This window comes from Protobothrops mucrosquamatus, unplaced genomic scaffold (assembly GCF_001527695.2).
Source record: "Protobothrops mucrosquamatus isolate PMUCROS unplaced genomic scaffold, P.Mucros_1.0 scaffold593, whole genome shotgun sequence".
Lineage (NCBI taxonomy): Eukaryota > Metazoa > Chordata > Lepidosauria > Squamata > Viperidae > Protobothrops > Protobothrops mucrosquamatus.
In genome coordinates this window covers 7,800-26,091 of record NW_015386892.1, presented here as the reverse complement: position 1 = coordinate 26,091, position 18,292 = coordinate 7,800, and the positions used below count along the sequence as shown (strand labels likewise).

Below are 18,292 nucleotides of genomic sequence, written 5' to 3'. Positions count from 1 at the left end.
ACAACTGCCCATTGTTAATCACTGGCCTGACACTTAACGGAAGGCGCTTAAACAGATTAACACCCTGCGGTTGCATAACAGGCTGCCCCCCCTAGACACACTTTTTTTAAAAAAAAAGAAGAAAAAGTCTTTTTCAATTTGAAGTTTTCTCAGATTTCAGCAGAACTGGTATGACCAGAAACCCAGATGGAAATTCTCTTGATCTATAGGACGTCAACTCCCGGCTTCCCATTCAGAACTGTGGCCTATCGGGATGTTGTGAAAGAGTTTTTTTTTCTTTTTTGCAATTTGGCAAAAGGAAAAAAAAGGGAAGGTTAAAGGATTTAAGGACCGAGAAGAAGAATTTAGGCGGCTGGGAGTTTTCAAGGGTGTGTGTGTGAAAGTACATGGGTGCAAGGGATCAAGACAAAACCAAAAAAAAAAAAAAGCTGAAAAATCAGCCCATATGTTTTCAGGTGCTTTAAGATAGGGCAGCCTTTTTGTTCAGTTCAGCTCCTGGGGGATTCCTAGCCAATATTCCAGTAATATCTGTGGAGATTCTCTTAGCAACAACACCGAACATAGTTTCCTGTTCTGTTCTTGTGGGATCTGACTGGCTGGGGAATTCTGGGAGTTGAAGTCCACCCATGTTCAACTTGCCAAGCTTGAGAAACACCGCTCCAAATGCTATGTCAACACTCAGGGGGTCAGGTTATGTAAGAAGAGCTGGATGGAATGCAACTTGATCCAGCCTGCAAAGTTGCCCAGCCAGAACGTCTATTATGTTCTTCTTTTTTTTGCCTCCAACGTCTTCCAGTCACAAAGTTTCCGCCTCTCCTCCTGCCTACCCAGCCCTGGGCATAACCTTGCCAGCTTTTCACCTCAGGATGACATCCAAGCAGATCAAACAAAGTTCCTTGAAAGCTGGCAAAAAGCATTTCTTCCTATCGGCCCCATTATCTAATTCGGAGGCTCCTGGATGGGCTACAATTTCCCTGAATCCTTGCTGGGGATCATGGGAGCGGCAGTACCTATTTCAAACCTTAGGCGATGACTTAGCTCTCTGGAAAAGCTCTGATGCTAGGAAAAGTGGAAGGAAGGGAAAAAGGAGAAGAGGATGACCTAGGTGGAAGGACTCAGTGTCAGGGGTGAGGGGGGCACCGTTGGAAGATCTGAAGGACCAGGCTAGGGACAGCTCCTCCTGGGGAATACCTGTCTGTGGGGTTGCTAGGAGCTGATTACAACAGGATGACACATCTTCCATCCATCTGTGCAGGATAGCTGGAGACGGGCATCAGGGTGGGACAGCCTCGGCTTCTCCGAGCTGAGTCATTTATGGATTCTTGCAGCCCCCCATCCCATTCCTCCCTGCCTGTGAGCCCGTCCCTCTCAGTCCAGGAGCCAGTTACTTTAACTGCGACTCCCAAAATTCTTCCCCCATTGGCACTGCTGGCAGGGCTGCTGGGAATAGTAGTCCTAAAAAAGGAGAATATTGGTAGCTCAGGGTTGACATGAGGGGTGCTTGGTGCTCTCTGCGCTTGCTCGGTTTCTTGCAGACGTTTCATGACCCAACTAGGTGACATCATCAGAGCTAGTACTGCATTGCGCTAGAATTGATGATGTTACCCAGTTCGGTCATGAAACGTCTGCAAGAAAACAAGCAAGCTCAGAGAGCATCCAGGACCCCATAGTCCTCCTCCTCCCTCTCCTCCTCCTCCCCATTCTCTTCTAGCACTGATGATGTTACCTAGTTTGGGTCATGAAACGTCTGCTGGAAAACAAGCCAGCTCAGAGCGCACCAAGGATGCCTCGTGGGAGTTCCCCAGCCCCTGAAGCTCCTCCTCCTCCTCCTCCTGCTCCTGCTCCCGAGGGCGCGGGGCGTTTCTCCGGGGAGGGGGGAGGAGGGGAGGGGGCGTGATCCGCCCACTGGCTGCCGCTGAAAGCCGACGGGACCCGGGAGCCCGAAGCCAGCTGGCGCGGTGACCATGAGCGGGCACGTCGGCGACCTAAGCGCCAAGCAGGAGGCGGCGCTGGCCCAGGTGAGTGGAGCCCCTGCCCTGCCTTCCCCTCCCTGGCAGAGAAGAAGCCCACCCACCCACCTCCAATCGCGCCCTCCCCATCCGCCTGCCCGCCCGGGGTCCGCGCACCGAGAGCCCTTCGCTTTGCCCGAGCCAGGCGCGCAAAGGCTCTTTACGCAAAGCCTCCGGGACTCCAGAGCCGCTCAGCCCCAGCCAGGGGTAGCCTTAGGAGCGGCTGGCGGGGCTGCATCGGGGCTTCTCTCGATCTGCTAACTCACCAAGCCGGCTTCATGCCGGGGACCCTCGCCAGCGCCCTTGCCCACAGCGCTCTCCGCGCCTCCGGGCAGCGCTGCGCAGCTTGATCCTTCGCGCGCAAGTTTCCCCTCGCCTCTCCGGGGATCGGGACCGCGGATAGTACAGTAGGATAGGATAGGATAACAGAGTTGAAAGGGACCTTGGAGGTCTTCTAGTCCTGCCTCCTGCTCAGGCAGAAAAGCCTGTCTCATTTCAGACAAAGGGTTGCCTAGTAACTCACGAAGGGAGGTGAATACGTGTCCCCGGGTTAATAATGTTGCAGGATCCAATCTGAGTTGGTCGCTTGGACCCGAGTTTTATTCTTCCAAGTTTTCGGGCTTGTTGCTGGATCCCATTTGCAGCGCACACATTCTGGAGAGTCCGACGACCGACTCAGATTGGATCCTGCAGTGCAGAAACTCTTATGGGTCTCCCTCGCAGGGTTCTTGCTTTGAAGCGCAGGGGAGGGGGCAGGAGTGAAGACGGATCCGGGACTTGCCTGTAGGTAAGAGGGAAGCGCTCTCCAGCAGCCCGGGGCTGGGTCTCAGGAGGGTGGTAAAGCCCCATTACTCTCAGCCGGCGTGGTAGTTGTAGTTAGACACCTCTCTGGCGGTGAGCATCTGGCACCTGGCACCGAGCAAGTCATTCACCGAGCAGGCAGCTCACATCAGGCTTGGACAGTGGGCAAGATAGGGGTTAAAGGTCTTTGGTTTCCAAGAGTGATTCCTACGTAATTCTAGGCATGGTTCTAGAAAGCACCCTTTTTCCACATCTTCAAAGGGTGGACAAAAGGGATTGGCGCAATGAAGCAGCTCCACTTTGAGATTGCTGTAAAGTAATTGCCTGTGAGTCTTGAGATTCTTTATCATGAGACGCTTTGATGCAAATCTTGGCTTGGACTCTCTCCCAACTCTCTCTTTTTTTTTAAAGAAAGGAAGGGAATTGGGAAAGACCCGTGTCTGGCTGCAAAAGATTGCCCTTCCCTTGCAGGAATATGCTCATCCTGCATCTTTGTGCATGCTTCACTTAATCACGCCTAAGGCAGGGTGCAAATTGATTACTCTTAGATAAGATAACCTTTATTGTTGTTTTTTTACTGTGAGCACACTGGCCCGCATTAGAAATGAAAGTCTGTTGTCTGCTCTCCAAAGAAAGTATATATCTACCTGTACGTTCCCAAAGGCCCATTTGGGGATTTTAAAAATGGATAAACAGATTCATGTCTGCATACCAAGAGAATCTCCCTAATGTGTTGAAACTAACTCCTTCATTTTGGGGTGGTGTTTCTAAAGTCAGTGGCTGCCCCAGTAGACAGTAATTTGCTGGCACTCAGCTTCCTTTGCTCCTGTAAATGAGGAAATGAGATTGCACACTCCAGTGCCAGGGTGTTTTGCCCTTTAAGCATCCTGGGTTTTTTTTTCCAGGGTGGAAGCAGTTGGATTCACACAACATGTTTCGCCTTAATCCTGGTTAGCCGCGTACAGTCGCTATCTTCCTCTAAGACTCTGTTCTATCCTATTCTGCAGTCTCTCTCTCTCTCTCTCTCTCTCTGACAGTGCAGCTTCCATTGTTTCTGTTGAGACACCTTCAAGAGAATCTGCACAACTCTGTGATCCACAAAAATGGGCAACCACAGTTTAACCTTGTGTGGTTTTAAAAAAAAATCAGCTTGGGTTCATGCAGAATCCAGATAACTGGGCTTAATTCGTTAGGTAACACACGGCTCTTTCAGTCTGTTGTGTGAGCACGGCTGTTATATGAATTCTAGGAAATCTACCCTTACGGGTGTGTATTTTTAAAGTTTTGGATTAAAAACTTAAAGGTTTTGCCTGCCTACTTAAGGTTCTCCAGGCAGCTGATCCATCCGTCTTGAGGCACCTGCCTCTCAGCTTTCATATTTGAAGGGATTACAGTGAGATTTGCACTAAAGCCCAGAAGTGGATTCAGCTTAGTTGCTAAGCGCTAAGGACAGAGGACACACGCCACAATGGTTGTGTTAACATAACATGCCATCTTTAAAGAAGCCATCTTTGATCAGAATTTGGACATTTGGCAACTGGCTTGTACTTATAACAGTTGCAATGTCCTGGGGGGTCACCTGATCCCCTTTGCCACCTTTTGACTAGCAAAGTCAGTGGAGAAGCCAGAGTCACTTAACAACCGTGTATCTAACTTAACATGTGCAGGGAGTCACTTAACCACTGGGGCAAGGAAGGTAGTAAAATAGGGGGAAACTCCCTTAACAACTGTCTTGCTTAACAATGGAGATTTGTGGCCACAATTGTAGTTGTGAGAACTCCCTGTACAGGTATATCACCCTGCCTTTGCCCCCGGGTACCTGCCATGCAGGAATTGGCATCTCTGCCCAGGGAATGGGATTGCCTGGGCAACTGGGCAGAGAAAAGTGAGCTATCCTGGGACTTGGCAACCAGGGGCAACTGCGTCTACACACTTCATTGCTCAATCTGGCCGTTGTGGTGCCTCTTAAGAACGAAACGAAGGAGACCGATGGATTTGCTCGCCATTTTCTCCCTTGCTGGGTTTGACAGCGAGCAAGGCAGGGCGCAAGGCCCGTTTCACAACGACAACGTAGTTGTGGCTGTTTTGCCCACTTAGCAATCCCCATTGCCATGAAAGGATAGGGACAGCGTGGCTCTTTCAGCTTCCTGTTGGCATTGTGACAAAGTTGTTTGAGGTTAACAAAGTTGTGAGGATAAAGAAGGTGATCTTGATGGAGATATGGAGGAACCAAAAAGGGGCGAAGTCCGGAACATCCAGATAGTGGATCAGAAAGACTGCCCTCCCTCATTCAAAGGAGTATAAGGGGGGGAGGAGAGAAAAGCACAATGAGATTTGCAAGATTCTGTTATTATAGCCCCTCTTAATCAAAGTAGTTTTAGTCTTCCGGTGGGGTTGGTTTTCAGATCTGCTCCACCTAGTAAGACTGGCATTAGCTGTCTGTTCATCCTATGCTAACGTGCATATTGGGCTGCGTTGCGGAGGTCTGCTCTCCTGCCATTCAATGCCTTGCATGTAGAGAACTAGCTGCTCATGGAGAAAGCTTGTGAGCTCGTTTTCTGTTCGACGTCTGCATTTTCTGAACGGGAGGATTTCTACTCAAGAGCATTCTCTGATCCATTAGATGCTGTTGAGCCAAAAAGGGGTTGAAAAGGCAAAGAAGTTTGGGGGAATCAATTTATTGGGTGCCCCTCAGGTTACAACCTTAGCCACTTTACGAGATGTGGACTTCATCTCCCAGAATTCCCCAGCCAGCAGCATCTGTAATGATATGCTTTATTTTTTTAAAAAGAAACAAATCTTTTCACATCAAAATAAAAAGTATTTTTTTTTTATAAAAAAAAGCATTCTTTTATTTCCCCTATTTTGTGCATGGCTTCTAGAAGGAAAATGGATATCCAGGCACGTTTCTACTCTACCTGACTTCGGGGAAGCCGGAAATCTTTGTGTGTCTCTGTGTGTGTGTCAAGAATTTAGTCCAGGTTATTGACCCTTCCGTTCAGCCTGGTTGATTGGAAAGGATGGTTCTCGGCTGCCCCAACCTTTGCACTCTGGAGAGACCTTTGCAAAATGCGTTTTGCTGAGGTTGGCTCTTTTTTTTTTTTCCCTGCCTGCTTCTGTCTCTTTCCAACAGCTGTTCTTAACCAGAAGAGAATTCGTTGCATTTCAGCTTACGAGATTACTCAACTCCGTGTTTCTCAAAGCTTGGCAACTAAGTCGTGTGAACTACTGTACGCCCAGCTAGCCTAGAGGTGAAATCCACACTTCTTAATTGCCAGGGCTGCAGAACACTGATCTCACTTATCTATGTGGCTTCTGTTTGAGGGTGCAGTTATGCCTCCAAATTGTCTCTTTTCCCAAGTGGTGTGTGAGATTCGCTGGTTATCCTTTTCATCTGATGGGCATTGAAGTATCAGGTTTATGCCATTGGTTTAGCAATTGGTGCTTCCACATCGTTTCTCCTGACCTAATTTTTATTGATCAGTTGGTTCCTGCTGGCATTGAGACACTCCCTTTTTAATGTACAGGCTTATTAACTGTTTTCGTAATAGGTGGCATTAGAAGAAATGTATAGTATCAAGGTATCACAATGTTTGCCTGCATCTAGAAGATTATGACCTTGTAAAGATCTTGTGTGATAAGATGAAACCAAGAGGTCTCTGAACTAGATTAACCTCATTTAACGTGGGATGTTTTCCATAGCAATTATGGGTGTGATTAAATCGGATTAAGTGTATTTTGATATCCAGGTTCACTCCCATTCCACAATCCCTGGGCTGCATTCACACATGCAGCTTCACGTCACGAAGGATTAGTTCATGTATGCTCATATTCCTTCGTGACTACAGCGTCCAGTAGACCAGTGGTTTAGTAGTGAAAACACCAGGCTGGAAACCAAGAGATGGTGAGTTCTAGTCCCACCTTAGGCATCATAGTGCGTGACTTCGGACAATCACCAGGAGATAGCAATAGCACCTAGATTTATATACCGCTTCATAGTGCTTTACAGCCCTCTCTAGGCGGTTTACAGAGTCAGCCTCTTCCCCCAACAATCTGGGTCCTCATTTTACCGACCTCGGAAGAATGGAAGGCTGAGTCAACCTTGAGCCGGGATTGAACTGCTGGCAGTCGGCAGAATTAGCCTGCAATACTGCATTCTAACCACTGTGCTGCCAGGGCTCCTGGGAGTTGAAGTCCCTCCCATTGAAAAGTATGCCCTTTGCTTCCCAACCTTCCAATCGCTGGCAGTTTTCTTTGACTTTCCCTTCACCGTGAATTATAAATGAATTATATACAGTACCTTCAGGATAGCCTGATCTGCCGTGTAAATCTAACCACTATTTTATTTTGACTGATTTCCATGAAGACATTAAGAGGCTTGAGCAAGAATTGAAAGATTGCAATTGAATGTAAATCACCTCCCCCATTTTTCCCCCCCCGTTCTATAGTTCCGTGAGAATATCCAAGATATCTTACCAGGTCTTCCGGCTCAGGATGATTACTACTTGTTGAAATGGCTCCGAGGTAAGAAAGAAATTTGCATCATGTCTGTAGCAAGCTGGGTGTATTTTCCGTGGCTAGAGAGTACTTCTAAGGGCACAGGATCAATTGTGCATGGAAACTGCAGTAGTAGGAAGTTACAAAGATGATCCAGATGTCAAAGCAGGACCACTTAATGGAAAACACTTAGAGCTGGGGTCCTCACCCCCGTGCCTCAACCCATTCAGCCCTCAAAGGGTAACCAACTCCAATATACACTACACAAACATGACAAAAGATTATGCACATACCCACATATATGACACAGAGAAACAACACAGTCTAATTCGGATGTATACACCTACATAGAGAGAAAAAAGAATCCTGCGAATTTACAAGAATCAATCAATCAATAGGTTAGGGTCAGATTCGTCCCTGGATGGAAGTTGGGAGAAACTGAGAAGTCAAAGACATTCCTTGAGTTCTTAAGAAGTGTGGAAATGTTTCAGCCTGCAGTTTGGGGATGGCAATCTTGGATTGACTAACGGAGACTGAGAAACTGGAGGTGAAGGAATTGGGTTGGAAAAGGCTCGTCTTAAACAAAACCAGACCTGCCCATTTCATTTCAGACAACCCATTCTGGACAAGGAGCCAAGTGGCCTTGCATTTCTGAATGGTGATAAGAACTGTCAGTTGCAGACCACCACAAGCCCAGGCAAACTTGGGACAGGAGAGAAGCTTTTAGGCTGTTAAATGGAGTCACTTGTCTGCCCCAGAGTGCAATTAAAAACAGATCTTTGGACACGATCCTCAGTTGCAATCTAGGTTTCATTTTAATTAGCGCATGAGCCAGGTAATTGTGGTTTTTCAAATCACGGTTATGCAACTGTACAAAAGGACAAGAGATGTTATCATTCAAAAGGCAAAGTATCCTTCGAATCTGGCTGAGTTTGCTGCCTGGGGGGTTTACAGTATATGCTGCCTGTCTCACTAGCCTGAGTGATTCTGGACAAAGCTGCCTTTTAAGGGGATTGAAGTGAGCCAAGGGGAAGCTCAACAAAAGGTAAATAAAAGTGGCAAATGATGGCTCTGTTGGACCTGGATTCAAATCTAGTTGCCGGACTTGATCAGTGGAAGAACTCTTCCTACTGAAAGGGGCGGGAACTCTCACAACAATGCCACATCGGTGTCTCTAGCATGGTCCAGGGTGGCCTTTTATTCTTAACCACCGTCATCTTCTTTCAGCCCGGTGTTTTGACCTGCAGAAGTCTGAAGCTATGCTCAGGAAGGTAAGAGGCAACTCGCTCGGCTTATTTCTAGACTAGCCTGGATGTGTTTGTTTGTTTTGTTCCCCAAACCAAGAAAGATACACTGCTTTACGACATTACGACTTAACAGTCGTAAGAGGCAGGCTCCACTAGGACGGTAACCCGAGGAATACCTGTAGTGAGGCTGACGTCAAAGTTCTCTTTCTCCCCACTTATGTGGCTTGCTCTCTCTTGTTTTCTTGGCGAACAGCATGTGCAGCTGCGCAAGTATATCGATTCTGACCACATTAAGGAATGGAAAGCCCCAGAGGTGAGTCTCAGGTGATCTCAAGGGATGCCGGCTCTCCCCCGTCTCTCGGCTTCCATGGTGCACCATCTTGGTTGCCTCAAAAGTGTTGCCGTCCTGTTAACTGGGTCAGATGTTTTTCGGCATTGTTTGGTTAGGCCCATCACTTGGAGACTGGCCCTTCTCTGCTTGCTCGCAGGTTATCCAGAAGTACATGGCTGGAGGGACATGTGGATTTGATCGGGAGGGCTGCCCGGTTCAGTACGAGATCATTGGGACCCTTGACCCCAAAGGGTTGCTCTACTCTGCTTCAAAACAGGATCTGCTCAAAAATAAATTTCAGGACTGCGAGTATCTGCGGGACATCTGCGACGAACAGACCCAAAAAGTAAGACAGGACCAGAGGCTGTGATCCAGACGTTCTGAATTTTTTTTTTTTTTTTGCAGGCCATGGAACCTGTTCAGTGTAAAGTAAAATTGAATAAAAAATTCCAGGGTTCCTGATCAAAAGGCCTTTGGAGGCTGAAACATATGTGGAAGGGTTGCAGGAACTGGATGTGTCTAGTAGTCTGATGAGGAAAAGAATAGGGTTGACGCGATAGCAGTGTTCCAGTATCTAAAGGGCTGCGCAAAGAAGAGGGGGTCAACCAACTTTCCAAAATGCCAGAAAATAAGACAAGAAACAATGGATGAAAACTAACCAAGGAGATAACCAACCTGGAATTAAGGAGAAATATCCTGACAGTGAGAATTAATCAGTGGAATCGCTTGCCTCTAGATGTTGTGGGTGCTCCATCACTAGAGGTTTTTAAGAAGAGATTGGACAATCACTTGTCTGAAATGGTCTAGGTTCTCCTGCTTGAGCAGGGGGCTGGACTAGAAGACCTCCAAGGTCCCTTCCAACTCTGTTATTCTGTTCAAAGCTTTAGGGATAAAAATGTGATTGCTGCTGTTCCTATTTGATGTCTTTAATTCCACCACCCCCCAATCTCTCTTTCTTCCCCCTTCCCCTCTTTTTCTTAAGCTGGGGAGAAGAGTTGAAACTATCGTCATGATTTATGACTTTGAGGGGCTTGGTTTGAAGCATCTCTGGAAGCCAGCTGTTGAAGTCTACATAGAGGTGAGATGGGCGAAGAGGTTTGGGTCTCCTGCATGGAGAATTTTTCTTGATTATCAACATAATTTTTCAACATTAGCCACACATTCTGGGGGTTGAAGTCCACATATCGTAAAGCTTCTGTTTGAGGAATTCTGTGAGTTGAAGTCCACATTTCTTAAAACAGTATTTCTCGACCTGTGTGTGGACTTCAACTCCCAGAATTCCCCAGCCAGCCAGCCAGCTTAGAGTGACTAAGGTCGAGAAACACTCTTAAAACAGTCTGGTTGATGAATTGAAGTCTACATATCTTAAAACATGCTGGCTGAGGAATTCTGGGAGTTGAAGTCCACACCGCTTCAAGGGGACATTCACTGTATCCTGAATGTCCCAATTTGGTTTTGGATCCTGCTGTTAGGATGTGTTAGGTTTAAATCATGATCTACCATACTATAAAGCATTGCAATTTAATTCTTTGTCCACACTTCCAGCTTCTTGGCATGTTCGAAGATAACTTCCCTGAGAGCCTTAAATATTTATTTGTCATTAAAGGTGAGCTTCAGTCCTTCCCTTGTTGGAGCATGCATTTGGTTTGGAGAAAAAAAATGTCATTTATCTCTTGACATAATCCTCCTTTGTTTTTCCTGCACATAATACAGCTCCGAAACTATTCCCCGTAGCTTACAACATGGTGAAGCACATTCTGAGTGAAGACACTCGCAAAAAGTTAATTATTCTAGGAGGTAGGTTGCGTTGTTATTGATTCTTTGATTGCTAGCAGAAAAAAAAAGGGGGGGATGGATTCAGCAAAACTCAGACAAAAGGAAAAGACCTTTTATGACCTTTTTAAAACTTACATTAACAATGTAGTTCCTAGCAGGTCTTTTCTGTCTAAAACAATGCTCTAAATACGAAGATTTAAATCTTGCTATGTCAGCTAAGATTACAATTGTCCCTTTATGCATTTCCAAACTTCACTGCCTGCATTTTTTTAATGTTTTGGTTCTTCATTATGTAAATGTTCAAAATGTTTTGGAGTTATACAGCAGCCAAAAGCAAGTTACCTATTAAAAAGAGCATCTTTTTTTTTACATTTTTCCAGCAAATTGGAAGGAAGACTTGCAGAAATATATTGACCCCGCGGAGATTCCCATGATATATGGGGGGGCCCTCACGGACCCTGATGGAAACCCCAAATGTGAATCCAAGGTATTGAATATTTATCGGCTACCCTAAAACCAGAAACCTTTGCAAAATTAGCCCCTGGCAGTTGGAAAGCGTGGCTGCTAAACGTTCTGGAATAGGCCATATGAGGGACGTCAGGGGAACGACGGGATAGGTCAGTTCTTCAGACTTGGCCATTCTTAAGATGGATGGACTTCAACTCCCAGAATACCAGGCTGGGGAATTCTGGGCATTGAGGTCTTAAAATCTTAAAATTGCCGAGGTTGAAAAAAAACAATTGAGATAGGATTTCATGCTCTCCATTTCACAGATAACGTTCTGTGTTCTAGATATGCTTTGGTGGTGACGTGCCCAAAACATACTACGTGCAAGATCAGCTGAAGCAACAGTATGAGCATTCCGTAATGGTGAATCGGGGGTCTTCCCAGCAGCTGGAATACGAGATCCTCTTTCCAGGCTGCGTCCTGAGGTAGGTCAAGGGGCAACTTGGCAGCGGGGGGGGGATAGGACAGAAGCTTTAGAAGCCTTCAAAGAGCTCGGTGAGATGGACACGCTGGTCCTCCTTGCACCTTCACTTCATACCTTTTACACCTGCCAGGTAGGCTGGCGGAGAAGTGGCAGGTCAGGGGCACCCAGGGAAGTCCAGGGCTGGCCAGATTCTGAATCCAGATTCTTCTTTTTTCCCCCAGCCTATTATTATTTTATTTTAAAAAAAAGTTAAAACTCCACATATTTTTTTAACACAAACAAAATGCAAAACAAGCAAGGCATTTAAAAACGTGCATTAAAAAAACACTAACACATATCAGGGGCGGGGATAACATATTATCCCCCCTCCCCAACTGAATACTGATAAATACATTATCAGTATTGGTTTCCCACCCCTTGCGAAACGGGCCCAAACCATTTTTAAACTACCAATTCTATTTGCAGATGATTAAGCTGTCATTTACCTACTACATTAATGACATAGTTAATGGGATAGTTATGAAAATACAGAGAGACAAAAAAAAAATTGGGCTCTCCTATTGAAATGTGCTTGTTGGGTTTGTTTTCTGCTGTGAATTCAAGGTGGCAGTTTATGTCCGATGGTGCCGATATAGGCTTTGGCATCTACCTGAAGACCAAAGTGGGGGCCCGCCAGCACGCTGGGGAGATGGCTGAGGTATATCCCAACCAGCGCTACAACGCACACCTGGTCCCTGAAGATGGCAGCCTCACCTGCCCAGATGCTGGCATCTGTGAGTAGCCTCTGCCGAAAACTGTTTGCTTTCTCTCCCCTTGCATATTTCATTATTTAAAGTTCTTTCTTGCCCTTATATTGGGGGCGTCTTATGCTAATAAATCAGGAGGTTTATTTCTGTTTATCAGTAGGTTTATTTAAAAGATTTGGGCGATAGCCCATCTTAAAATGCAACAGCTGGCCCTGGGTGACAGTCTCTTTCTTCTGCCCCTGCAGACGTCCTGCGTTTTGACAATACCTACAGCTACGTCTATGCCAAGAAAATCAGCTACACGGTGGAGGTTTTACTCCCGGATAAGAAATCGGAGCAGACGTTCCAAGAGTTGGAGGGACAGACCAGGGCGCTGGAAATCAACCACGCTTGATGAAGATGGCATCTCCCGGGAGCTTCCCCCCCGCCCTCCTATCAGCCCCGGGGGGGTGGCAGGGGTGGGCACCCCTTCTTTGGGGAGTGGGATTCATGCTCGGGAAGTCAGCAGGCTGCCAGAGTTTCAACGATGTGGGTATCGGTCCCTGGAGCCCCACAGTTTTATAAAAAGGGGCCCCGTGCCCCCACCGCCATTTGGTTGAGGATGCAGGAGAGACGTAGAGGCCAAGCTTGTGTGGGAATCGGCTGCCTGCTCTCTGGTTTAGGGCTACTGGAGGCAATGGGGCTTGCTGGCCTCTGGGGTGGCAGAATGCTTTGGACCCCCAGGGTACGATGGGGTCGAGGGGATCCCTCTCCCCCTCCTCACCAGGTCACAGCAAAATCCACGGAAGCTTAGCATTTGGCTTGCCTCAGGGATCTGCCCTGTCCAAAGACAGTGGAGTTCTCTGCCGTTGGCTGAGGTACACTATGCTTTTGTGGGGAGGCTCTGCTTCAAAAGCCACCGAAAGATCTGTCCTTTGATACAGTACATTTTCATCCCCTTTCCCGGGATGAAAATGGGCAAGCTTCCGGCTGGCAAAGCCTGTCTGTCTCAAAGTCTTACTTGCTTATTTGCCTCTTTTGGCGATGCCAAAGGCAACTGTCTCTAGAATCCCTCTTGCCACGTGGAACGGAAACTGTGTCAGAAAATCAGGGATCCCCGAATGTCTGAGACCCCCCTCCCCCCGTGCTTTGCTGCTCACTGATTGCCTTAAACTGTCATCCAGCCTGCCTCAGTTCCCTTGCTGACTCTGTGACATCGACAGGACTGTCAGCCACCAGCCTCAACAGAACTCTTCGTCTACCGAATCCCGCTCAAGATTTACTGACCTGTTTTTGCTCCCGGTGACTTTATCTTATGCACAAACAGGATGTTTTCCGCCGCACAAGTTGGGGAGACCACAGAAGAATTAAGAAGAGGGAATTTGTCTCCCTTACCTGCTCCTGTCTCTATATTCTGGATATTCTGAGCGGGTTGGCCGAAAATGAAATATGAAGCTACTGTGCACTTTGGGGTTTTCTCTGCAACTTTCAGATAATTTTTTAAAATTATTTTTAGAATATTTTTAAATAAACCAGAAGGAGAAAAGAAGAACAATGAAACAGAGGGATTTGCAAACTGTAAAAAATTAGGTAGGAATTTACCAAATGTAATTAAGAAAAAGAACATTTTCTCCATTCTAGTAATATTAAGACACTAAGAACATTCCTTTTTTTAAACTGATGTTTCTAATTCCTATGGAGATGAATTTGGCAGATTAACTCAGTTCATTAGAAAATTTTGCACAGGGATTGGTGAGTCCTTTACTATAAGCTGTTTTCTTTAGCTCTTTGGCCCCAGTTGCATGCCCAACTGCATAAAAACAATACTGTTGCAATTCTAAAGCGACAGCACAAAAGGAAAACTGCAGAGGAAGGAAGAGAAAAAGCAAGCAAACCCAGGCCTCAATTCTATTTTATTCTGGTCATTATTTTTAAACTACTTTGAAAAATGGTTTATCCTGAAGGTGGCTTCAAATAAGTTCCAGAAGCTACGTCTCTAACAATGTGAATAAAAGGACTAGCGTCCCCCGTCTCCCAAGTATATCATTCTCACAGAGCAGGAATTAAAAGAAAACCAAGATAAAAACCCAAGAACATTTAAAAAAACAAAAAAACCCCCGAATATATTTGGGACTATGTGAACTGTGTACGGGTATATCTGAATGTATGTATGGTCTGGAGGAGAAATACAAACCTTTTATACTTCAATATTTCTGCCCAAGTTCACAACTGTACAGGGAAAGATAATTTAATTTTTTTTTAAATCGATGGAGCTAATAAACGGTGGGCGAAGTGGTCTGAGTTTGTCTTGCACTGTAGAGAATTTTGAAACTGCTTAATTTTTTTTTGCACTGTTTCCTCGCATTTTTATGCACAGTTCTCCTTATTAGTAATTATTATGTAATTATAATTATATAAGTTATAATAATTATATTTATTAATTAGGGTAATTGATTCTCTAATTAAACACTAATTTTTAAAAAGAGCAGAAAATCAGACAGATCTTACTCTGGATCATATTCTGGATTCTATTAGGCCCAATCCTATTCTAGATCCTCTGGAATCTATTCTGAACTATTCCAAATTCTACTTTGGTTTGTGTTCTGGAGTGTTTCAAAATATATTCTGGAGCCAATTCTGGATTCCACATCCTATTCCGGATTCTATTCTGGATCCAAACACGAAATGTATTCCGTCCTCTATTCTGGGCTGATCCTATTCTAAATTCCATTCTGTTCTGGATTCCACATTCACGACCCTATCCCAGATATTTCCATTCCAGGCTCTATTCTGGACTCTTCTGGTTTGTGCACCATATTCTATTTGATATTATTCTGAAATCTATTCTGGATTCTCACCAGATGCTGTTCTGGCTTCTTTTCTGGATCATGTTCTGGATCTATTCTGGACTCTAATCCGGATTTGGGGATTTTTATTGTAGCCACAGTTCAGCAGGGAAACAGGCTCACCTGCAGAAGCCAGAAAAAGGAGCAAGCTGCTCAGATTTTGGGCCCTGGAAGGAAGCCAAGTTACGGGACAGACGTGGGGACCGAGATTGTCTGCCCAAAAACCGGGTCAGAGAAAAAGAGAGGAAGCTCAGAGCTCCTGCTTGCGGCCTTTCTTTGTCCTGCCCAGCATCCCTGCAGCCACCAACTTCCCAGACTCCACCGAAAGGGGTTTGTTTCAAACCAGGATGGGAAGGTGTTGCCTGACTGCCATCTGGTGGTTTGAACCGGCTTCTCTGCCCATTTGGTTCAAAAAAGGTGCCCCTCCCCCTGAATTAGGTTCCAGGAAGGTCAAAGTCACTTTTTTCCAGTGCCGAATGGTCATTAAACAAACAGTTGTAAGTTGAGGACTAGCTGTCCTCTCTTTTCCCAATCTGCTACTAAAAAGGGCCTTGTGGTTGGACACAATGAAGGAACCAAGGACGCAATGAAATGGTACAGGGTTTCCTGCCTGAGCAGAGGATTGGACTAGAAGACCTCCAAGGTTCCTTCCAACTATTATTATTGTTGTTGTTGTTGTTGTTGCTGCTGCTGCTGCTGCTGCTGTTGTTGTTGTTGTTGTTGTTATTATTATTATTATTATTATTATTATTAATCACCTCCTTTCTCGGCTTGGCTCTTAGCTGCTCCCCCAAACTTGCCGACCGGGCTCATAGAGCGCGCGTTCAGCCTGAGACGGACCCTCCCCACGATCTCTGGCCACCGATGGTGCCTGGGCTAGGCAACTCTCAGCGCCAGCCCGCCGGAGCCTCTAACCCGGCGCTGTCCCGCCCACGGCTTCATCCCGGGACCCTCCGGCTGTTCCCAGCCGGGCTGGCCCCGCTTTCCGCAAGGATGGGCAACGGCAGGTCGGGGAGCCCGGAGGGAAGGCGCGCTGGCCGGCTAGATCCCGGCTGCCCGAGGCCAAGCTGGAAGCCTCCTCCGCCAGCGGCGGCGGCGGCGAGATCGAAGCGAAAGCCGGGCTTTCCTCCGCTTCTCCCCGCCCTTTCCCCGCCCAGGGGCAACGGCTGGGCCGGGCTTCGGCCGGCTCCTCGGTGCGCTGTGCGCCCAGGGCGCACGGTGGAGAGCCGGCGTGGCGCGCTCTGCAACCGCCGCTGGGGGCGGGCGAGCGGGCCAGCGAGGAGGAGGAGGAGGCGGCATGGCTGGGCCGGGCGCCGCGGAGCCCCCGCCGGACCTCTACCGGGACACCTGGGTGCGCTACTTGGGTGAGTGTTCCGCCAAGGGGCGTCCCGGGTCCCCTGGCCTTACCCGGTGCCCGCCCTGCGCTGCGCTCCTTCCCAGCCCCGCAGGAGGAAAAGCGGCCGGCCGAGCCCGGCGGGAGCAGCATAGCCAGAGCTCTCCGACCGGAGCGATCGGGGGACTGAAGCCTCCCCGGGCTGCTGCGACGCCGAGCCGAGCGCCTCGTGGTCGGCCGCTGCCCCGGAGCGCACCCGGAGGCAGCCGCGGGGCAAGAGCGCGGCCGGGGAGCGAGCGGAAGGGGAGATCCTGAAATCCGAGTGGATCCCGGACAAAGAAGGGGGGGAGAGTATGGTGGGCCCTCCCAGAGCACAAGGAAGTTGGGCGAAACCCAAAGGAGCTTTCACTTTTGCCGGCAGGAGCCTATCGCCGTCCTTCCCAACCTGCGGGCAGAAATCCCAAGTTCCCACGACCTCTTTCTCTAGCCCCGTTAGAAGGAAAGCTGCTGTGCTCGGAGCACGTCTTAATCTTGGTTTTAACCTTGATGGGCTTTTTTTGTGTGTGTGTGGGACTGTGCCTAGCTTGAACCCTTTGGTGGCTTTATGACTCCCTGCTGTTGAGGGGGATTCCAGACGTCCTAAACTAGGGGTTTGTTTGTTTGTTTTGGCTGGGTTGTGTGAATGCACTCGCTGGGCTGCTGCTTTGAAAGAAAGCCTCAGAGGGGAGAGGGGAAAAAAGCTTCGTCGGGCCAGGCAGGAAGATGCAGGCACCATTAGGGGCAGGAGATCCGAAGGTGTTGGGGTACAAGTGGAGAATAATAGTAATAATAATAATAATAATAATAATAATAATAATAATAATAATAATAATAATAATAATAATAATAATAATAATAATAATAATAATAATAATAATAATTAATAAAGAAGGCCCAGAGAGTGTGAGAATTTGGGTTTTGGAGTGTAATAAAGAAGGCCCAGAGAGTGTGAGAATTTGGGTTTTGGAGTGAAAGAAGACAGCTGGATTTGTGGCTCAAGGTGACTTTCTGGATCCCGAGGCAGGAGGAGGAGGAAAAGGCTGCACTTTGAAGGGCACAGCAGAGTGCAGAGATGACACTTTTCCACCCTTTGTGTAACATGACGAAATTTAATCTGGATGGGACAGCTGCTCCTCCTCCTGTAAGTGTGCAAAGGGGGAGCTGATTGCTGAGTTGGAGAGAGGGGCAGGTTAAGCCTTCAGGCTAAGCAAGGGATGGCATAGCAGGAGGAAGAGCCAGGCCATGATTGCTGAGCCCGGCCTACTTTGCAGGGCTGGGAAGAAGATTAAAATGTGGAAGCGCAAAAGGGCTGAGGGGGCTTTGCTGTGTGTTGCAGGCTACGCAAACGAGGTGGGAGAGTCCTTCAGGGCTTTGGTGCCCGTCTCCGTGGTCTGGGCCAGTTACGGTGTGGCAACTGCCTACGTGACAGCAGATGCGGTTGACAAGGGTAAAAAAGCCGCAGCAGCTGTAAGTATGAAGGCTGGAGGGTTCACATCTGGCTGGCTTTGGACATTTTCCCTAGGGCAGGAAAATAATGTAGATCAGTGTTTTCCAGCCAAGTTTAAAACGTGTGGACTTCAGCTCCCTGAGTTGGGATAGAATAAATTAAACTGGATATGGAGAGTGAACCAGGTCTGTCTGCTCATCTGTCTACCTAGAACTGATGTATCTGTTTGTTTATAGTTTAATTGATATTATAGTCCAATGCCCTGAATCCTTGGGAGTAGGCAAGTATACAAACACTTGTCCAAACACAT

At 47.3% G+C, this 18,292-nt stretch overlaps 2 protein-coding genes across 2 annotated transcripts in view; both read left to right on the top strand.

The window, feature by feature from the left end:
- Positions 1-1,964: 1,964 nt before the first annotated feature.
- On the top strand, positions 1,965-12,732 carry SEC14L2 (SEC14 like lipid binding 2). Its single transcript, XM_015817446.1, has 12 exons — positions 1,965-2,018; positions 7,259-7,334; positions 8,535-8,578; positions 8,808-8,867; positions 9,043-9,231; positions 9,868-9,963; positions 10,431-10,491; positions 10,599-10,682; positions 11,042-11,148; positions 11,454-11,593; positions 12,196-12,365; positions 12,584-12,732. Exons 1-12 carry the CDS (start codon positions 1,965-1,967, stop codon positions 12,730-12,732), a joined length of 1,230 nt encoding a protein of 409 aa, XP_015672932.1.
- A 3,728-nt stretch (positions 12,733-16,460) lies between these two features.
- Positions 16,461-18,292, top strand: part of MTFP1 (mitochondrial fission process 1) — a 3,600-nt gene continuing 1,768 nt past the window's right edge. Inside the window, exons 1-2 of the mRNA XM_015817445.1 lie at positions 16,461-16,527; positions 17,872-18,002. Of these exons, the coding sequence (XP_015672931.1) occupies positions 16,461-16,527; positions 17,872-18,002 (198 nt within the window). The remainder of the gene's footprint in view (positions 16,528-17,871; positions 18,003-18,292) is intronic.